The sequence below is a fragment of the Colossoma macropomum genome, unplaced genomic scaffold (assembly GCF_904425465.1).
Source record: "Colossoma macropomum unplaced genomic scaffold, Colossoma_macropomum, whole genome shotgun sequence".
In the NCBI taxonomy this organism is placed as follows: Eukaryota; Metazoa; Chordata; class Actinopteri; order Characiformes; family Serrasalmidae; genus Colossoma; species Colossoma macropomum.
In genome coordinates, this window is record NW_023494806.1 from 32,850,555 (window position 1) to 32,867,296 (window position 16,742).

The window sequence follows — 16,742 nt, forward strand, 5'->3', positions numbered from 1 at the left end:
GAAAAGGTTTGTAATCCTTCTCTGATTCTAGTTCAAATTGTGACACACTAGAAAAAAAAAGTCAAGAAATGAGCAAATATGTTATTATTTTGATATACGTTGACATGCATTTTGGGAAATAACACAGTATTTTGACATACATCAGAAATGTGAGGAAATAAAGCGCTTCATTGTAACAAACAAATTTGTTTACTTTCTGTTCCGAAACGTTCTGTTTCAAAAAGTTCATTTTCAGCTGGTGAGATGAGCTGAACTTGAGTTCTGGGCCGAGTGCATTTGGAAATTGTCCGTGCAATGTCCGGTAAAGGTGCAGGACATTGTTTCAAATGCTAAATAATTGGGCGATGTGGTCGTCACATGTATAACTGCTAGCATTACTTTTCTATGAAGTATGTTTTATATGGAAACAAGAACACCTTTGCATTGTTTTTATAAAAAAACAAAATTCAGCCGTCAAATAATAAAAATAACAACAGCACTCCATACATGATTATTTGAAAACACACCAAATCTGTTTTTTTTTCTTATTATGATGCATTTCCATGACTTGACTAGCAGATGTCGACAGATATCTTCAGACAGTTTGCAGGGCCAGATCTTCTAAAACATTGGTGTCCAATCTTATTCTCAAAGGGCCAGTGTGGCTGCAGGTTTTCATTCCAAACAGAAGCGCAGCTGATTCTACTTGTTTAATCAGCTGGTGTCTCCAAACAATTGATGAACTCCTCCTTTGTTGTAATGAAAACCCGCAGCCACACCAGGCCTTCACATATAAGGTTGGACACTTGTTCCAAAAGAGGTGCTAGTTACCAACAGCATCCCAACACTTTGCACTGTTGGGTGTAGCCAATTTATTTGGTTATTTACTGAAAACCTAAATGCAAATGACCACAGGCACAATGCTGGGTGGCTAGCAGCCAAGTAGTAGGCATGGTGAGCCAACAACCGTAATCCCAGGACTGTTGGCACATCTGATTTGGCACTTTCCCCTCTGCTCCCAGACTGAGCAAAATTAGGCAGCAAAATGCCAAATTTCCCCTTCTAGGATCAATACAGTATGTAACTTTGTGGTTAACATATAACTGGCATGGTTTGGGTCACATGCTTTTTGTATGGAAGTCTGTTTTTGCAAGATAGGAGATAAAGATTTTTTACCTTTATCCTTTCTGCCAGAAACTGGAGAAAATAAAATGCTTCATTATTTCAAACAAGCTATTTTTCAGCTGTTAGGATGAGCTGAACTTGAGTGCCATGCTGAGTGCTTTTCAGGTTGCAATAAAAAATGCTTAATAATTGAGATTTGTCATCTTGTTACTTATACACTATATAGACAAAAGCATTGGGAGACACTTCCTAATCATTGAATTCAGGTGTTTCATTCAGTCCCATTACCACAGGTATATAAAATCAAGCACCTAGCCGTGCAGGCTGCCTTTACATTTATGGATGAAAGAGCTCAGTGAATTCGAGCGGGGCACTGTAAGAGGACGCCAGCATTACAAGATGTGAAATTTCTTCCCTCCTAGATATTCCACAATCAACTGAGTGGTATTATTGAAAAGTGGAAGCGTTTAGGAACCACAGCAACTTAGCCATGAAGTGTCAGACCTCCTCTGGTATCAACATCAGCATAAAAAGTGCACCAGGAGCTTCAAGGCATGAGTTTCCATGGTTGAGCAGCTGCATGCAAGCCTTACATCACCAAGTACAATGCCAAGTGTCGGATGGAGTGGTGTAAAGCGCCACCTCTGGACTCTTGAGCAGTGGAAACATATTCTGTGGAGTGACGAATCAGGCTTCTCTATCTGTAACTCTAGGCGAGTCTGGGTTTGGTGAATGCCAGGAGAACCGTTACCTGCCTGACTGCATTGTGCCAACTGTAAAGGTTGGTGGAGGAGGGATGATGCTATGGGTTTGTTTTTCAGGACTTGGCCTAGAATTCTTAGTTCCAGTGAAGCGAAATCTTAATGCCTCAGCACCAAGACATTTTGGAGAATTGTAAGCTTCCAACTTTGTGGGAACAGTTTGGGGCCCTTTTCTGTTCCAGCATGACTGAGCCCCAGTGCACAGAGCAAGGTCCATAAAAGCATGACTGGGTGAGTTTTGTGTGTTAGAACTTGACTGGCCTGCACAGAGCCCTGACCTCAACCCCACCGAACACATCTGGGATGAACTAGAATGGAGATTATGAGCCAGTCCCTCTCGTCCAACATCAGCGTCTGACCTCACAAATGCTCTTCAGGATGAATGGGCAGAAATTCCCACAGACACACTCCAAAATCTTGTAGAAAGCTTCCCAGAAGAGTGGAAGCTGTTATAGCTGCAAAGGGTGGACCACGTCGATATTAATGCCTATGGATTTAGAATGCAATGTCATGAAAGCTCTTGTAGGTGTTCCGATACTTTTGTCCCTAAAGTGTGTATAACTACTAGTATTGTTTTCCTACCAAGTACGTTTATGTGGAAATGAGATCACACTTTAGAAAAGTAATTCAGCATTGAAAAAATAACAATAACAACAAACTCAGCACAGTTTTTCCAGGCATGGTTTATTGAAAACACACCAAAGTGATACTCTACAAATCTGTATTTTTCTGTTTGATTCTAACAAGTGCAGGCCTCCTCTCTGGGTATTAGTAAAATTAACATAATACATTCCGTCAATGTGGCGTCATTCTCGAGCACTACCAAAGCATGAACATCTTTCTCAATCTATGTACTCAAACCCTTTGAATGTGTCTATTCTTTTAAAGTATATAATACAATGTAATACAAGGCAACACCCACCACCAGTCTAAGACTACACTGAAGACATGGAGTGAGTAAAGGGGCAAGGGGTATGTGAGGGAAAAGGGGGGAAGAGGAGGGAGGGAAGGTTAAGGGAGCAGTAGAGGGTAAGGAGAACAACAAAGAGTTGAATATAAAACAACACAGTTATTCTTTTTCGATCTAACACAGAGAAGGGTTAAGGCACATATGATAGTTACAAACACGTTTGCTACCAAGTTGTACATTGACTTTTTGAGTTTTTCGGACGCTTTGAACTTGTGATATCTACAAAGGTAGGTCTCTCTTGATTCTATGTCGCCTCCTCTCGCTTTTTTGTTTTCTATAAATATACAATCTGACACTGATTCGCGCTCGTGGATCCGGCTTCATCAATATTACTGTACAATACCAAAATCCTTTGGTTGTGTACTGCGAAAAAGGCAGTCAGGAACAGACAGACACGACATGATCCATGAACACGCACAAGACGCTCTTGACGCGGGGATATAGAATATATTTCATCTTCCAAAATTAAAGTTAATACACAAAGCTACTGTTACTTTTTTGTTAGAAATCTCTGTTATAACACTATGTAGAAAAAGGATGGGGAAAAAAAGAAGACTGCAAGCTTTAGAGTGTCACGTGACGACGGAACTCAGAAGATACATGCTGCTCGCTTAGCGGATAGAAAGGATGGCGCCTTCAAGAATGTCCCTCTGACGTCCTCTGAGCGTAAGCGCAATCGTGAGCTTCCTTTTGTGGCAGGTTCTCCAGCTCTTTCAGAAGAGTTCATCGAACAGAAGGGAAAGTGTCCCACTTCTGTGTTTCTGCTGTCCCTCCGACGCATCGTTCCGCATTCCCTTTACAGTATGGATAAGACTTACAAGCCAATGTACATCACAAAGAGACATAATACAATCAGTATCTTTACATTTCGTCATGCTTGCTGCGGATATAATCAAAGATGCAGCTGTGCATGTGACCAAAACAAGTGTGGGTGACGTCACACGTTTCTGCCCAAAATGTAAAGGAGTTCTGACAGCTTGTCCTAACAGCAAGCAGCACAAGTGAATGACAGAACCCAAACGCTGTCTTCAGAATCAACACAGCTCCTCACATAACAGGCACTGGGTAGACTACGTTTTATTTAGGAAAAATGAAAGTAGCATAGAGTGCTTCATCCCTTCAATGCTTCCATTCAGGAGGTGAAACCTTAATTTGGATGTCTACAGCCCAGATCAAGCCCTTTTTGAGCTGCTGTTCGGAGATGCCTACAGCACCTGTGACAAAGCAGAGGGTAAACTAATCCGTCTAACGTTGTCAAAAAGTTCTATTTGCTGGGACACAGACGGCAGGTCATCTTGCCAATGATAAAGTCAACAGTGAGTGGTCGAGTGAGTTCATGTCGCCTGCAAAAATCAAACAGAAGACAAATAAAATAAATTTTCACCGTCTGTTTTTTTTTAAAAATTGACATCCAAATAACTTGCACAAATAAACTGGACTCGGTGTGTAAAGGTCTTCAGAGTGTGCCGTATTTGATGGACTGTTTGGATTTTTCCACAACTTTCTTCCCAATTTAGTCGTATCCAATTCCACTCACTAGTTGGGACTCCTCCAATCACATGATACCTCCAGTGCTAGGAGGTCGAAGGCCAGAAACTAAACTAGCCAAATACGGATTTTGAAGACGGCATGCTCCCATACGTTCACATTTGAAGGCGACAGGTCACCTCAATTTCACCTCTTGTGGGTTTGTTCGAGGCCACTCTTGTTGCATGTGGGTATGATAAGAAATGTTTTCTTTCAAATATGAAATGAGTTTACAAGATTATGTTTCTCACATTTTTTATCCTTTGTTAAGAATCGCAAATAAGAGTAGAAAAATGGGGACCATGGGCAACCCTGTCAGAACCCTGTGTGAGGGGGAATTTGTTGGAACCAACAATTTAGACTGTGTACAATTTAGACTGTTGCTTTACTGCATCATTATTTATTTGCATAAACTTGTCACTTGTTGCTAAATTGCAGCTACAGGTTGCCTGTTTCTATAGGACATGACTGGTCACCTGTTGCTCTGTCACCTGCTCATGTGAACGCAAGGTTAGCTGAGTAGGTCAGTAGTGTTGCAGTGTAGCAGTGTAGACACCCTAAAGACATATGAAGAGTACATTTGAGAGCTCACTTGCTGTTAGGCCAAGAAGGCTGTTCTGTCCCTGAATCTCTATATTGGTGTGTGCGTCCACCCTTTTATCCACCATGCACACACCAGTCAGCACTGTCCATCCCATTATTCCATTAGGCAAGCGACCAGGCTGTGAGTGTATGAAACGTGGAAAGATAAAATTCTTTTACCTTTTTGAAAATATAGAATATAAATAGATGATGAGCGTGACTCTGCAGCCTTTTGATACACACCATTAAATAATTATTATTTTTTTTTAAGCAAGGCATTGCTTTATCCATTGCATGCGATCCCAAACTGTTTATGGATACACACCTAGCAATGAATAAAGACAGAGAATTTTATATTGGTTTTGTTGTTTTTTCCATTTCATGGTCCTAATATACATTTAGAAAACCAACAAAAATATAAGACGTGATTTTCTCCACATGACGCAGGAGCGAGTCACTCTGCCACCGGAAAAATCCTTTTTTCACGCCGTCTACATAAACAAAGTGAATCTTTTTTTTTCTTTCATTTCATTTCTTAATGCAAACCAAACACAAACACAATCTGCAGAAAAAAAAATAAGTCGGTATAGCCCAGCAGTCCTCCACAGATCAGCGTATTAAGTGGGATTCAGGATTCAGGATTAGCCATCTTGATCCAACCCAGCAGTTTTCCACACTCTTAACTGGTGATAGAAACAGTCAGATTCAGTCTTGCCTGAAAGCAAGACCAAAAATGCTAAGGTTGCTAATAATCAGGGGCAAGTAACGTAGCTCTTTCAGCTTTATGAGATGCTAACTTCCCTCATAAGCTTTGACTACTAGCAACATTCGCATTTGGAATTGTTCCTTTAAAGTAGAAAAGGACACAAAAACACAAGGTAGTGAATATGCTATACGCTGATGAATGCTGGTCCAACAACCTCAGATGCTTAAGTGCTCCCAAACCCTTCAAACGTAAACCACAACCAATCCTTTTCCTCTAAATACAAACACAGACAATCCTCAATCCACCACAACAGGCCTTCTGTTCCAAAAAAAAAAAACTCAAATAGAACAAACCAATAGAAAATAGAAGAAAAATATACACTGCACCTCCAAAGAGGGGAAAAAATACAAAACAGAAATCAATCAAAAAACAAATATAAACAAAAACAGTCAAATTTCACTTTTTTTTGACATTTGACATTTTAGACAAAACACTTTTTTCCCCTCTTCAACTCGTTCCAATACACATCCATGTCCTCAAAATCACCTTCTCTTTGCTTGCTATTCACATCCATCCATCCATCCAAAAAACGGTTAGCTAGCACTCAGCCTGAGCTCTGTTGGGGTTCTCTTCATCCAGTGGGAATGTACATGTTGGAGAAAACGTAGTTCACTCGTTGTTGTTGCTGCTGTTGTTGTTTACAAGTCTTTCATTTTGCTTTATCTTGCAAAAAAACAGCTCACAAGTTTGGCTGCTGAATGAAAAGTTTGCATGGTGCTTTTTTCTTCTCTCTTTTGTAAAAGTCTGCTGATGAGTCCACGTCGCGTGGCGAATGGCAGAGAAAGTGGCAGTGGTGACTTGGGAGATCCTTGTGTAGATGTCACGGCGTCTCTGTGGCTAAGCCTGGAAAAAAAAACACCGCAGGGGGACGGCAGCAATAACAGATCAGATCAGAGACATGATATATTCTTAATCTACGCACACAGAAGACCAATCAAAAGTTTGGATGCACCCACTCTTAAGGGTTTTGTTCAATTTTTAATTTTGACTATTTTTAACTTTTACCGTTTAAAATTTTAAATTCTTCCAATGTTTAAATTACACGCCCAACTTTTTAGCTATCAAGGTTTAAAAATGACTCAGTAAAATATCTCACAATTGGATAATTACTCGGAGTAACAATGTGATTTTGCTGTAATGTCACACATTTAAGTTGGAAACAAGTGGCCGATTCATACAGGGAGGAATCTCTGTAATTTCTGCAACTTACCCCAGAAAGTTTGGAAATGTCATAGCCAAGACGTTCACATCAGCATTAAGATTAAAATGAAACAGGTCTGAATAAGCGAACAGTAAGACGCCTCTGTCGGAACAAAACCTCGTATCTCCTTTTTTTCGTAATTTTTCTGTTTTGTGACATAATTTGAAAATGTCTGTTTAACTTTACATTGTGTGTGAATTTCATGATGAATGGCCCAAAATCACTTGGGGGGGAAAAAAGTCTGATTACATTGACTTACTTTAAAAGTGAAATAAGTTTTTTCCTTCTCCTGTAAAATTACCATTTTGGAGACACAAAGTTTTGTTATGGACAGAATAGGTTTAGGCTAGTAAAGTGAGCTCATTCAACTTAACAAATACCGATTAACAAGATTCCTTGTCCTTCTACTTAGGCCAAAACCAAAATGCTGTAATTGTCACAGTAGTCCTGTTTTGAGTTTAAGCATAAATGACCTCCATTTTGGTGGCTGGCATTGTCTTTCAGTGCCGTTGTCCATTAACATATTTAGCTATTAAATTATCGTGATTTTCATTTGAAGAGGACTACTTATTACCAAGGAGGTTCTGCAAATTATAGAAGGTAATTATCTCTAGAATTGATTTAAACCTGTAAAAACTAGGGGCTGCAGATTCCTACTGGATTAAAATCATGGATCTGGTCAGTAATCACTCACATTACAGCAACTGCCCAGACAAAACTAATCCAACTTGATTAAGGCACAAGTAAATGGAATGTGATGTTCTGTAATGTACTATGCTGTACTATAATAATGTACACTGGGAGCAGCACAGCATTGCCAGCAGAGAAATGCCATCTGGTACAGTGGGGGGGTTAAGAGCCTTGACCAAGGGCACAATTGGGAACACCCAATCAGTCCTGGGATTTGAACCTGTGACCTTCCAGTTGCCAGCTCACTTCTCCCAAAGTATCCAGTTAAACCACAGTACGAATTATTGCTTTTGTTTACAGCCCAGATTCAGTTTGATTTCTAGGTAATAAATAGATATATATTATAAAAAGCTCAAGGATACAGACTTTTTTTTACCCAATATAACTACCTGCTAATAAGACATTTTACCAATTTACCTTTCTACAGTGAAATTTATGTCCTCCAAACAATTATCCATGCATGAGATATTTTACTATGTCCTTTATCAGCCTAATAGCTGGAAAATGTTGGGTATTTCAGAGTAATTTAGACTATTTTACTCAAAATATCTACACAGCAAAAATAGGCATTAGCTTCACCATTTTGATTTATCTATGCATTTTTTTTATCAAAATGATTAAAATCAGGCATCCAAACTTTTGACTGATGCTCTATATGAGATCAGATTTACAGAGTACCTAGAATCCCATATGAAAACATAACATGTTTACATTCCCAAACTAAAACACTGCATTTTCCATATGCAGTACAGTATTTTCATATAGGATCAAAGAAAAGCTAGCACAACACAGATCACTAGCCACGTTCTAACATTATAGCAGTACATGGATGGATTTAGAATGAATTGGAGTGCAGTAATGAGAATGAAGATGGGAGAGAGATGACTTTCATGAGGCTGATATGAACACAACATGTTAATAAGCACATAATGTACAGGTACAACTTACCGTACTATGTGTTAAACCTAGATAGAAACTGTAGAGGATTATTAGCCTATTCTAAGCCCCAGTAGGTGCGGAAGATTGTTTTGTCACAAGAAAAAGATGAGCCGAACTTTGAGAGTCCCATCACCCAATACGTATCCCAGAGGCAATGTACCCAAGGTCTATCTGCCCGTGAATGAAGTGAAGCAGGATGAGATGGAGGGGGAGGTGATGAGATCGTATTTGCAAAGCTGAAGCGCGATGAACCAGCAAGAAAACAAAAGCAAGGACTGCTGTTAAAGAAGAATTCCAGGATTCCAGAACTTCTGCATAATTGATGAGATGTAAACAGTCACTCAGAGTGGTTTGATGTTAAATGCTTTACTGTGGATTTTACCAACTCTAATTTCTTTACAGTGGTGGTGATCGGAACCAGGGGTTGCAATGTCTACACAAATATGGCCATTTTATTTAATATCCAAAACCACCAATGAACCTGCATGAGTTTTGATGGTGGTAAAACAGTGAAAAATCTGAAAAAACAAGAGTAGCACTGATGCAAAGCACAGCTTTACTGTTACGAAGCTGTGCTTAAGTGCCCCCTCGTGGAGAACATTCAGCCTGCTAAACATGAGTGAGTGAGTGAATGTGTGCGTTACAAGCTAGGTGTATGAAGTGCTTTGTATTTTAAAGTCCATTTCCTTTGGGGACTATTTCACCTTACGGCGCCCTGCATGTACTTCTCTGCCATGTATGTATATAAAACAATGTTTCAGTCCAAAATCCTTTCGTAAAACTATTGTACAACAATGTCTCAGGTGTCAGGGAGGATATTTGTAACCATTTCGTGTAAAAGCTTCCTTTTAGAGAGCTTTCAGAGACAGTAAACTCTTCAGATGTCTGGTACCAATCATCACCACTCTGAACAATTCTGATTTGGCTTCTCTAGACATTAATTTACATCATTTCAGGCAGAAATTTAGAAATTCAGTAGAATTCCATTTCAACCCAGAGACGTTAACCATGAGACATGGGCAGTTGGAGGTATCTTGTTGCCAGTGTTTGTGACCATGAGGTACCACTGTTTGTCCTAACATCTAGGAAATTGTATCTTTCATGAAAAATATATGACTTTAAACAGACAGACAGGCACTAGTTTTGAAATTATGACGGTTCTCTGGGTCAGGCATGGCCAAGAAACATCGCAAATCAAAGGAGAAGCAGCGTGCAGGTGCGCATGAGGGTTACAAAATCACAGTCCCAGACAACAGAAACAGAACCGAACCCAGCAAAACCTACCATGCATGCATTTACACCCAGGAGTCAACAGGCTGAGGCTTGACATCGCAAGCGTCCACAAGACTGATCGCCGGCCTGTTGCTCCGAATGTAGTGCTTCCTATTCGTGTCATTCTGCAGCAAACAGGAGGGTTAAAGGTCAGCGAAAACAAACAAACAACAGTTTTAACAAACAGAAAAGGACAGAGAGTCAGAAGAGGGGTCAAAGCAGCAAAGAGTTAGTCCTCTGGACGAGGAAGCATCAAGGAAAATGAGACAAAAGTGAGAGCAAAGAGGGAAAAAAACAATTCCATGCAAATCACAACAGGCAAACAGGGACAAAACTTTCTGAATTTATTTTAAAAAACAACAACACTGCAGCTTAAGTGATACTGGAGGTGTGAAAGCGGGGTTGGCGTGGTGGTCGCAGAGCTTCAAACGAACACAAGGGGGAGCAGCTGTGTGGCCACACAGTACGAAATCATCACCTTTGCCGTCTATGAATGACTCCGTAAAAAGGTTGCATGAACTTTACTGGACTGCATGTCTAAACACGACTGTTGGGTTGAATATAAAGAACATTCAGCTTAATCCATAGAAGTCGCAGTTATTATGTGGTGTAATTTGATATTAGTTCTCACTGCTCATTGGAGCGGAGAAATAATGTTAAAAGCGCAGATTCTAAACTTTTAACGATACCACATTCGTGCTTGTAAGTAGAAGATATTTTGTTATGCTTTAAATCTGACCATTATAGTTAAATTTATAATTTATATTTGATTATGCTTTGAATCTGATGAAAAGTTATTGGGTGTTCAGTTTTGTCTTGCAGGAAAAAAACAAAAAATTTGCCATGTTTTTTTCCTTTTTTGATCAAAACAAACACTGTAAATGCAAACATACTGTAAATTTTGCTATGATAGAATTGGTGACTGTAGTCCCTTAATTCAAATAGTCTTTGAATGGTTTTAAAGCGATAACTTCAGTGCCTTCAGCAGACTACACAGGACAGTGCTGGCATGAGGACTATGGATAAATCAACAAGCAGCAAACTAACAAAAGCGACAGCAAAGTTGAGCTCCAGTGTGCTCCACTGTAAGAAGAATCCATTAGCTATATGAACAAAAGCGAGAGACTACAATCACAGAGTTGAACCATTGACTCTATATGGACCATTCTCCATATTTTAAAAACAATTAAGTCTTCAGGTCTTAGCTATTTGCAAAAATTGTGTTATGATCTATTTAAACCGAAGCCATTAATTGTGATAGCAGTATACAACATCATCATTTATAGGGTACTTTCTATTGGAAGGTGAAAGATTTAGATTTATCATGAGTTTAACCTTTAAATACAATTAAAAAAATGCCGTCTTGTTTTTATGTAACTACCGAAACACACAGAATTTTAGTTCATAGGAGGAGCCTTATTTTAGCCACACCCCTGCATTTATAGTAGGAAGTGAGACTGCATCCCTGTAGCAGTTAGATCCAATTGTTTTGAAGCAAATGTGTCCCAAAGTCTAAAAATCAGTGTGAAACATTAAGAACTGTCATTACTGAAACATTTTCTGCACTTAAGTAAACTTTTTAGTGTTTCAAATATATATATATATATATATATATATATATATATATATATATATATATATATATATAGCTGTGTTTGCTAGTCATGTACTACCTAGCCTTTTTGAGTTCTGCTCAAAATTATCTAAAATTGTCACTACCGAAACAGTCTAAAACATTTGGTAAAGTTTTAGTAGTATTATGGTTGTTTTGGTAGTGACAAAATAGAATGCTCAATCAGTTATTTTAATAAAATAAATGTGATTAAAGCAAAGCAAATTGATTTTAGTCCAAAGGCCAAATTGGAAACTGTGTTCACAAGATTTCCATTTTCAGGTTCATATGAACCCTGAAAATAAAGTAATGAAGTCTGATGTTGTCCATTCATACAGCTATAACAAAACTCAGACTTTACGCTCAGTGGCTATCGAGCAGCTTGACTGCGGTGGCTAATCAATCCCGTCAGCCAGACGGCATTGAATGACTGAGGCCCACTTAATTGACCCATAAAGTGGCTCACACTCTTGCGAACTGATGCCCTCCACCACCCCATTTTGGGTCCACACGTGCCGTCTCTAGCATGTAAACGTAATGCAGCCTGTTGTAAATTATACTGATTGAGAGCTTTGATCCGGTCCCCAGAAGGATGTTCTGTGTGAGGTCAAGTGGAGGGCCACCACTTCCCCAGCCTGAGATGTCTGCATGTGTGGGAGCAGGAAGCACAGTTGAAGTCTTTAAAATCTCAATACAGATGACTTCAAAATCACTGCATTTGCGCTCAATTATCTGCCATTTCAGGTCTGCAGCTTGTAAATCAGAGCGCAGTAGGTGAGAGCACGGACTTCACAGATATGAGCTGCTGAAGAACCCTGGGTAACACTCTGCTTACAGTTAGCAAAAATAAGCTGTGACGAGATCAAACATTATGATATCACAACACTGTTACGGAATAAAACTTGTCCCTAAATCTGGTGTTAGCAGCAAACAATTACTTCTAATTCCACAATACTCACTAAACTAGGAGAGAGAAGTCTAGCCATTCACTTGTAACAGCACAAACCAGGACAGTTATTGGTAGCTAGAGCCAGTATATATAGCTATAGCTAACAGACCCCTAGTGATAGAACGAGGTACAATTCCCAACCTGGACAAGCACACCAAGCTACAACAATAAGGGTTGATTACTGAACAGAGTTTAAGCCTAGTCCTGGACTACACAGCATTCTGAATGGAGATTATCTATTGAAAGGAAAAAGCGGTCCAGAAGTAAGCTTAATGTCTGTACAGGAAATTGACCATAGACGCTCTTGGACTTGACTCCTAATAGTGCTGTAACATGAATAAACTGTAATAACAGTATCTGGATAAGAGTGGATAAGAGTACCTGGAGAATGTCATAAATAAATGTCATTTAATGCATATAGTAATTATTGTTCATTATTGTCAAACGGTATATAAAAAAATCTATCCCAATAAATATTTTGCCCATATCGCCCAGTCCTACTTCAGAGAGTCTCGCACCCTATATGACTCCCTAATTAAAACATAAAGCACTACCAAGGGTGTAGAGTCCACGTCATGAGCACAAACATCATTAGAAGAGTATATGTTGCACAACAGTTACCCAGCAATGCTGCCATCCTGCTCTGGAATAAGAGATGTATGAGCATTGATTATCATCACCATTCTGTACTGTCTTATGCTGCGTTTACATTCTGATGGTAGACAGATGACTGGAAACCAGGTATTCCATATCTTTCAATGACATGATGACAGAAAATGCCAGTGTTCAACTTTTGTCAATGTTAGACTTTTATCAATATTTATCAGTATTTTCGGGGAATACAGAAGCTAAACACTTTTAGCTGGTTATGTACAACAAATTCCAAATTTTGACCAAAATATTTGACGTATTGAGAAACATTAGCCCTTTCTGGGACAAAACAGTGGCCAAAACCAGTGGCCAGCACAAGGGAATGCACGCCTCTGCTATTTTAGTGATGGAATTCTATTATAAGGCCCAGAACAGTGTTTTTCATGTCAACATGTAAACCAGGGGTCTCAACGTATCAGCCAATGAAACTTGATACAGCTTGCATGTATTTAAAATATGTAATATCATTTTTTCTGCTGCAGCTGAATAATTACATTTGACAGGTAGATTTGCTTCACCCATAGAACATAAGATCTATAAAATAAACTTATGACGTTAAAAGCAAAAATAAAGTGCAGTACACAAGAGGGACCATTCAAACGAAAAGCCTGATAAGAACACTGCACACTGAGCCAGTGTGGTTGTAATTTAGCAATAACAAACTTAGCTATTATTCTAATTTAGAGCGATAACTAGTTATAATTGCCTTTGTGGATTCATTCATGACACAATGTTACAGCATGTCAGAATTGAAACAGAATTATTAAACAAACCCATTGAAAACACAGACTTTACCACTTTGATGACAATTTACTAGCATTAACTTCACTCACCTTCAGCAGAAACGATAACGCTATCACAATAGTTTTAATTTTGCCTTAGTTTAATACTTGCTAATGGTCTCTTTGCTTGTCTGGTCTGTTTAGTATGTCATACATTCGTGCACTCAAAATGAGTTCCTTTTGCGAAATAAAGTGATTCTGATTCTGATAAGAGTTCCATATAATTCTACTGTAAAAGTAAGTTTACTTGATTTAATTGGATACTAAAATATTTCAAACACTCTGTATTTATTCTACTAATAATAATGACAATATTAATAGTAACAATAATTATTACTATTATCAGTAACAGTAGGTTGTGGTAAGTAGGTTGAGGTAACAGAAGAATTGCTAATAAACATTGACTACGATGTGCTTAAAAGAGTGTATTTGTGTAGTTAAGATTCAAATTATGGGAAACAGCCCCCCCCCTTGAAGAATACCACTTGGCTAGTGGGCCCCAGCTGATTTGAGTTTGAGACTCCTGATGTAAACGCAGCATAAACATTTACAGTTTTAGTTTTACAGTGGAGTTATGAGGCTAATAGTTAACAAGTGATCAAAGCTTACATCACTGCAGTCTGCACAATGCTAACCAGCTCCATTAAAAAAACTAAGGAAACTTCAGACACCAACTTCAGTCTCATCAACTATAATTAAGTTGAAAGCGAAATTGTGTCAATTCTTTGCCGTTTACGTGTTTTCAGCTCTCACCTTCAGTGGTTCCCGCTCCGTCAGGTCTGATGAGCCATCGCTGGTTTTGTATTTGCAGTCTTTGTCCCTTTGGTCAATAGTGGAATAGCCGTCTGTAATAGAGAAAGCATACAGACTACTTTAGTTGTGAGTTGTACAAAGCGCTGCTTACCGCGGATCTTCTAAGGAGTCATGACAGACATGCAAGACACTTGTGATATATCTTGTATGAGTGTTGATGTGTTGAGGCAGAACATTTCATTACCTCCCTCCTTCAAGTCATGTCCTGATCTCTTTGCCTCTACTTCTTGCTACCATCTAACTTTCTCTCTCTCGCCCACCGCTCACTCCCCCAGCCCACACACTGTCCAATTACTGTCAGTCAGGCTTGCCCAGAGCCCCAAAGCATCGTGGAATGTGAGGCAGCCTGGTGGAAGGGTAGCGCGGAGCGGCTGATGAGTGCACTCCTCATCTGCATGTACCCGCCGGGAACTGATTTAGCTGAAGTTTCTACTGCTGCACCACTGTCGCTAATGCTAATGTAGCTACTACTGTCACTATAGCACTTACAACTGAATTTACCGGTGAGGCTTTCTGTTTTAGCAAGCCTGAAAAATCTCTCCCTCTGCCTGCACTAACATACCAACGTTACTGGCCACTTTAATAGAAACCTCTAACTTGTGGCTCCACTTTGCTCGTGTACAATAAGAGGGTGTAGCTCATATGTTGATGCACAATTAGCCAATAAGTGCTAGCCCTTCATCAGCGGTCAGTTTCTGACCACAGAACCACTCAAATATCTTTGCTGTGCTAAGAATGACGAGGTAGGTGTTTCCAATAAAGTGGACAGTGAGTAGAAGCACAAGGTACAGGTTTCTAATAAAGTGGCCAGCTAGTGGAAATACTACATAGGTGTTTCTAATGAGGTGGCCATTGAGTGGACATACAAGGCAGGTCTTTCTAATAAAGTGGCCAGTGAGTGGACGCACAAAGTGGGTGTTTTGAAAAAAGTGGACAGTGAGTGGACGTACAAGGTGGGCGTTTCTAAAAAAGTGACTATCGAACGGACATATAAGGTAGTTGTTTCTATTAAAGTGGCCAGTGAGTGGATGTACAAGGAAGGTGTTTCTAATAAAGTGGCCAGGGAGTGGATGCACAAGGTGGTGTTTCTAATAAAGTGGCCAGTGAGTGTTCTGATGCTTTTAAACATGTCCCTCACTTGCGCCACTTGAGATTCACCTCAACACACTCCTGTAGCAAAGACAGTGTGGAGAGAAGGGGGCTTTTTGCTCAGAGCCTCCAGAGACCACAATGTTCCACATGAGGCTGAGGAACAAAGAACAACAATTTTCTACCAGCTCACTGGACAGAGAGATGGTAGATAGTGGTCTAAGAAAATGGACAGATTCCCAGAGCTGGTCACAAACACCATGTTAAAAGAGGAACTTCACAGACAGCATTAGAACCAAAATCATGATTGCAAGCATCGTGTTAGAAAAATCATTTCCATTTGATTAGTGAAATAAAAGGGGGTTGCCTTTAAGGCAAAATTTTTACCTTACAATCATTCCCATTCCAGGAAAAAAAATTACAGATAACATGTTAGAAGGTTTAAGATTGCATTCCCACAAAAAAGTACTGATGGTCTTTGGACGGCATGCAAACGCTCTCTTACCTGGACCCAGCTCGTCCATAGGTATCATAGCACCACTGCCACAGCCTCTGTCGCCTGCAAAGCATTCAAAGGCTGTTTCTTTCATCTCTTTACCACATGGCCAGCTTTAATGCGGTGCTGCTTTTCACAAAAGACAGGTCCAGAATTTAGAGAAGGCACACATCTTTCATACTGAAGTAAGCTGAGGATGAAGTGGGAATGGCAGCTATGTGCACCATACGTATGCCTTTTGAACTGGCTCGGTATAGTGAGATAGCAATAATGGAAAACTGAATAAAAAAAAGGACATGCTGTCGTGTTGAAGGCTCCTCTCTTAATGAGATGCTTGGAGCTCAAGTGGATGCATGTTTGCCTTTACTTTAGCAATATATTTAGTGATGGATTCCTGGGATGAAGCCCATCTACCTGCAGCCTTATACTGTAAGTCTTTCATATCGAAATTTATATCATATTAAAACCCCTGGCTGACTGTGATTGATGAGATGGGGATGCAGCTTTACAGTTCGTCCAGAAGATGGCGTGAGAGAGT

At 39.6% G+C, this 16,742-nt stretch overlaps 1 protein-coding gene across 1 annotated transcript in view; it reads right to left on the minus strand.

Annotated features, from left to right (window-relative positions):
- Positions 1-4,316: 4,316 nt before the first annotated feature.
- Positions 4,317-16,742, minus strand: part of arvcfb (ARVCF delta catenin family member b) — a 149,098-nt gene continuing 136,672 nt past the window's right edge. Inside the window, exons 15-18 of the mRNA XM_036599157.1 lie at positions 16,214-16,267; positions 14,560-14,651; positions 9,825-9,937; positions 4,317-6,553 (exon numbers count right to left, since the gene is read on the minus strand). Of these exons, the coding sequence (XP_036455050.1) occupies positions 9,836-9,937; positions 14,560-14,651; positions 16,214-16,267 (248 nt within the window). The 3' untranslated portion in view covers positions 4,317-6,553; positions 9,825-9,835. The remainder of the gene's footprint in view (positions 6,554-9,824; positions 9,938-14,559; positions 14,652-16,213; positions 16,268-16,742) is intronic.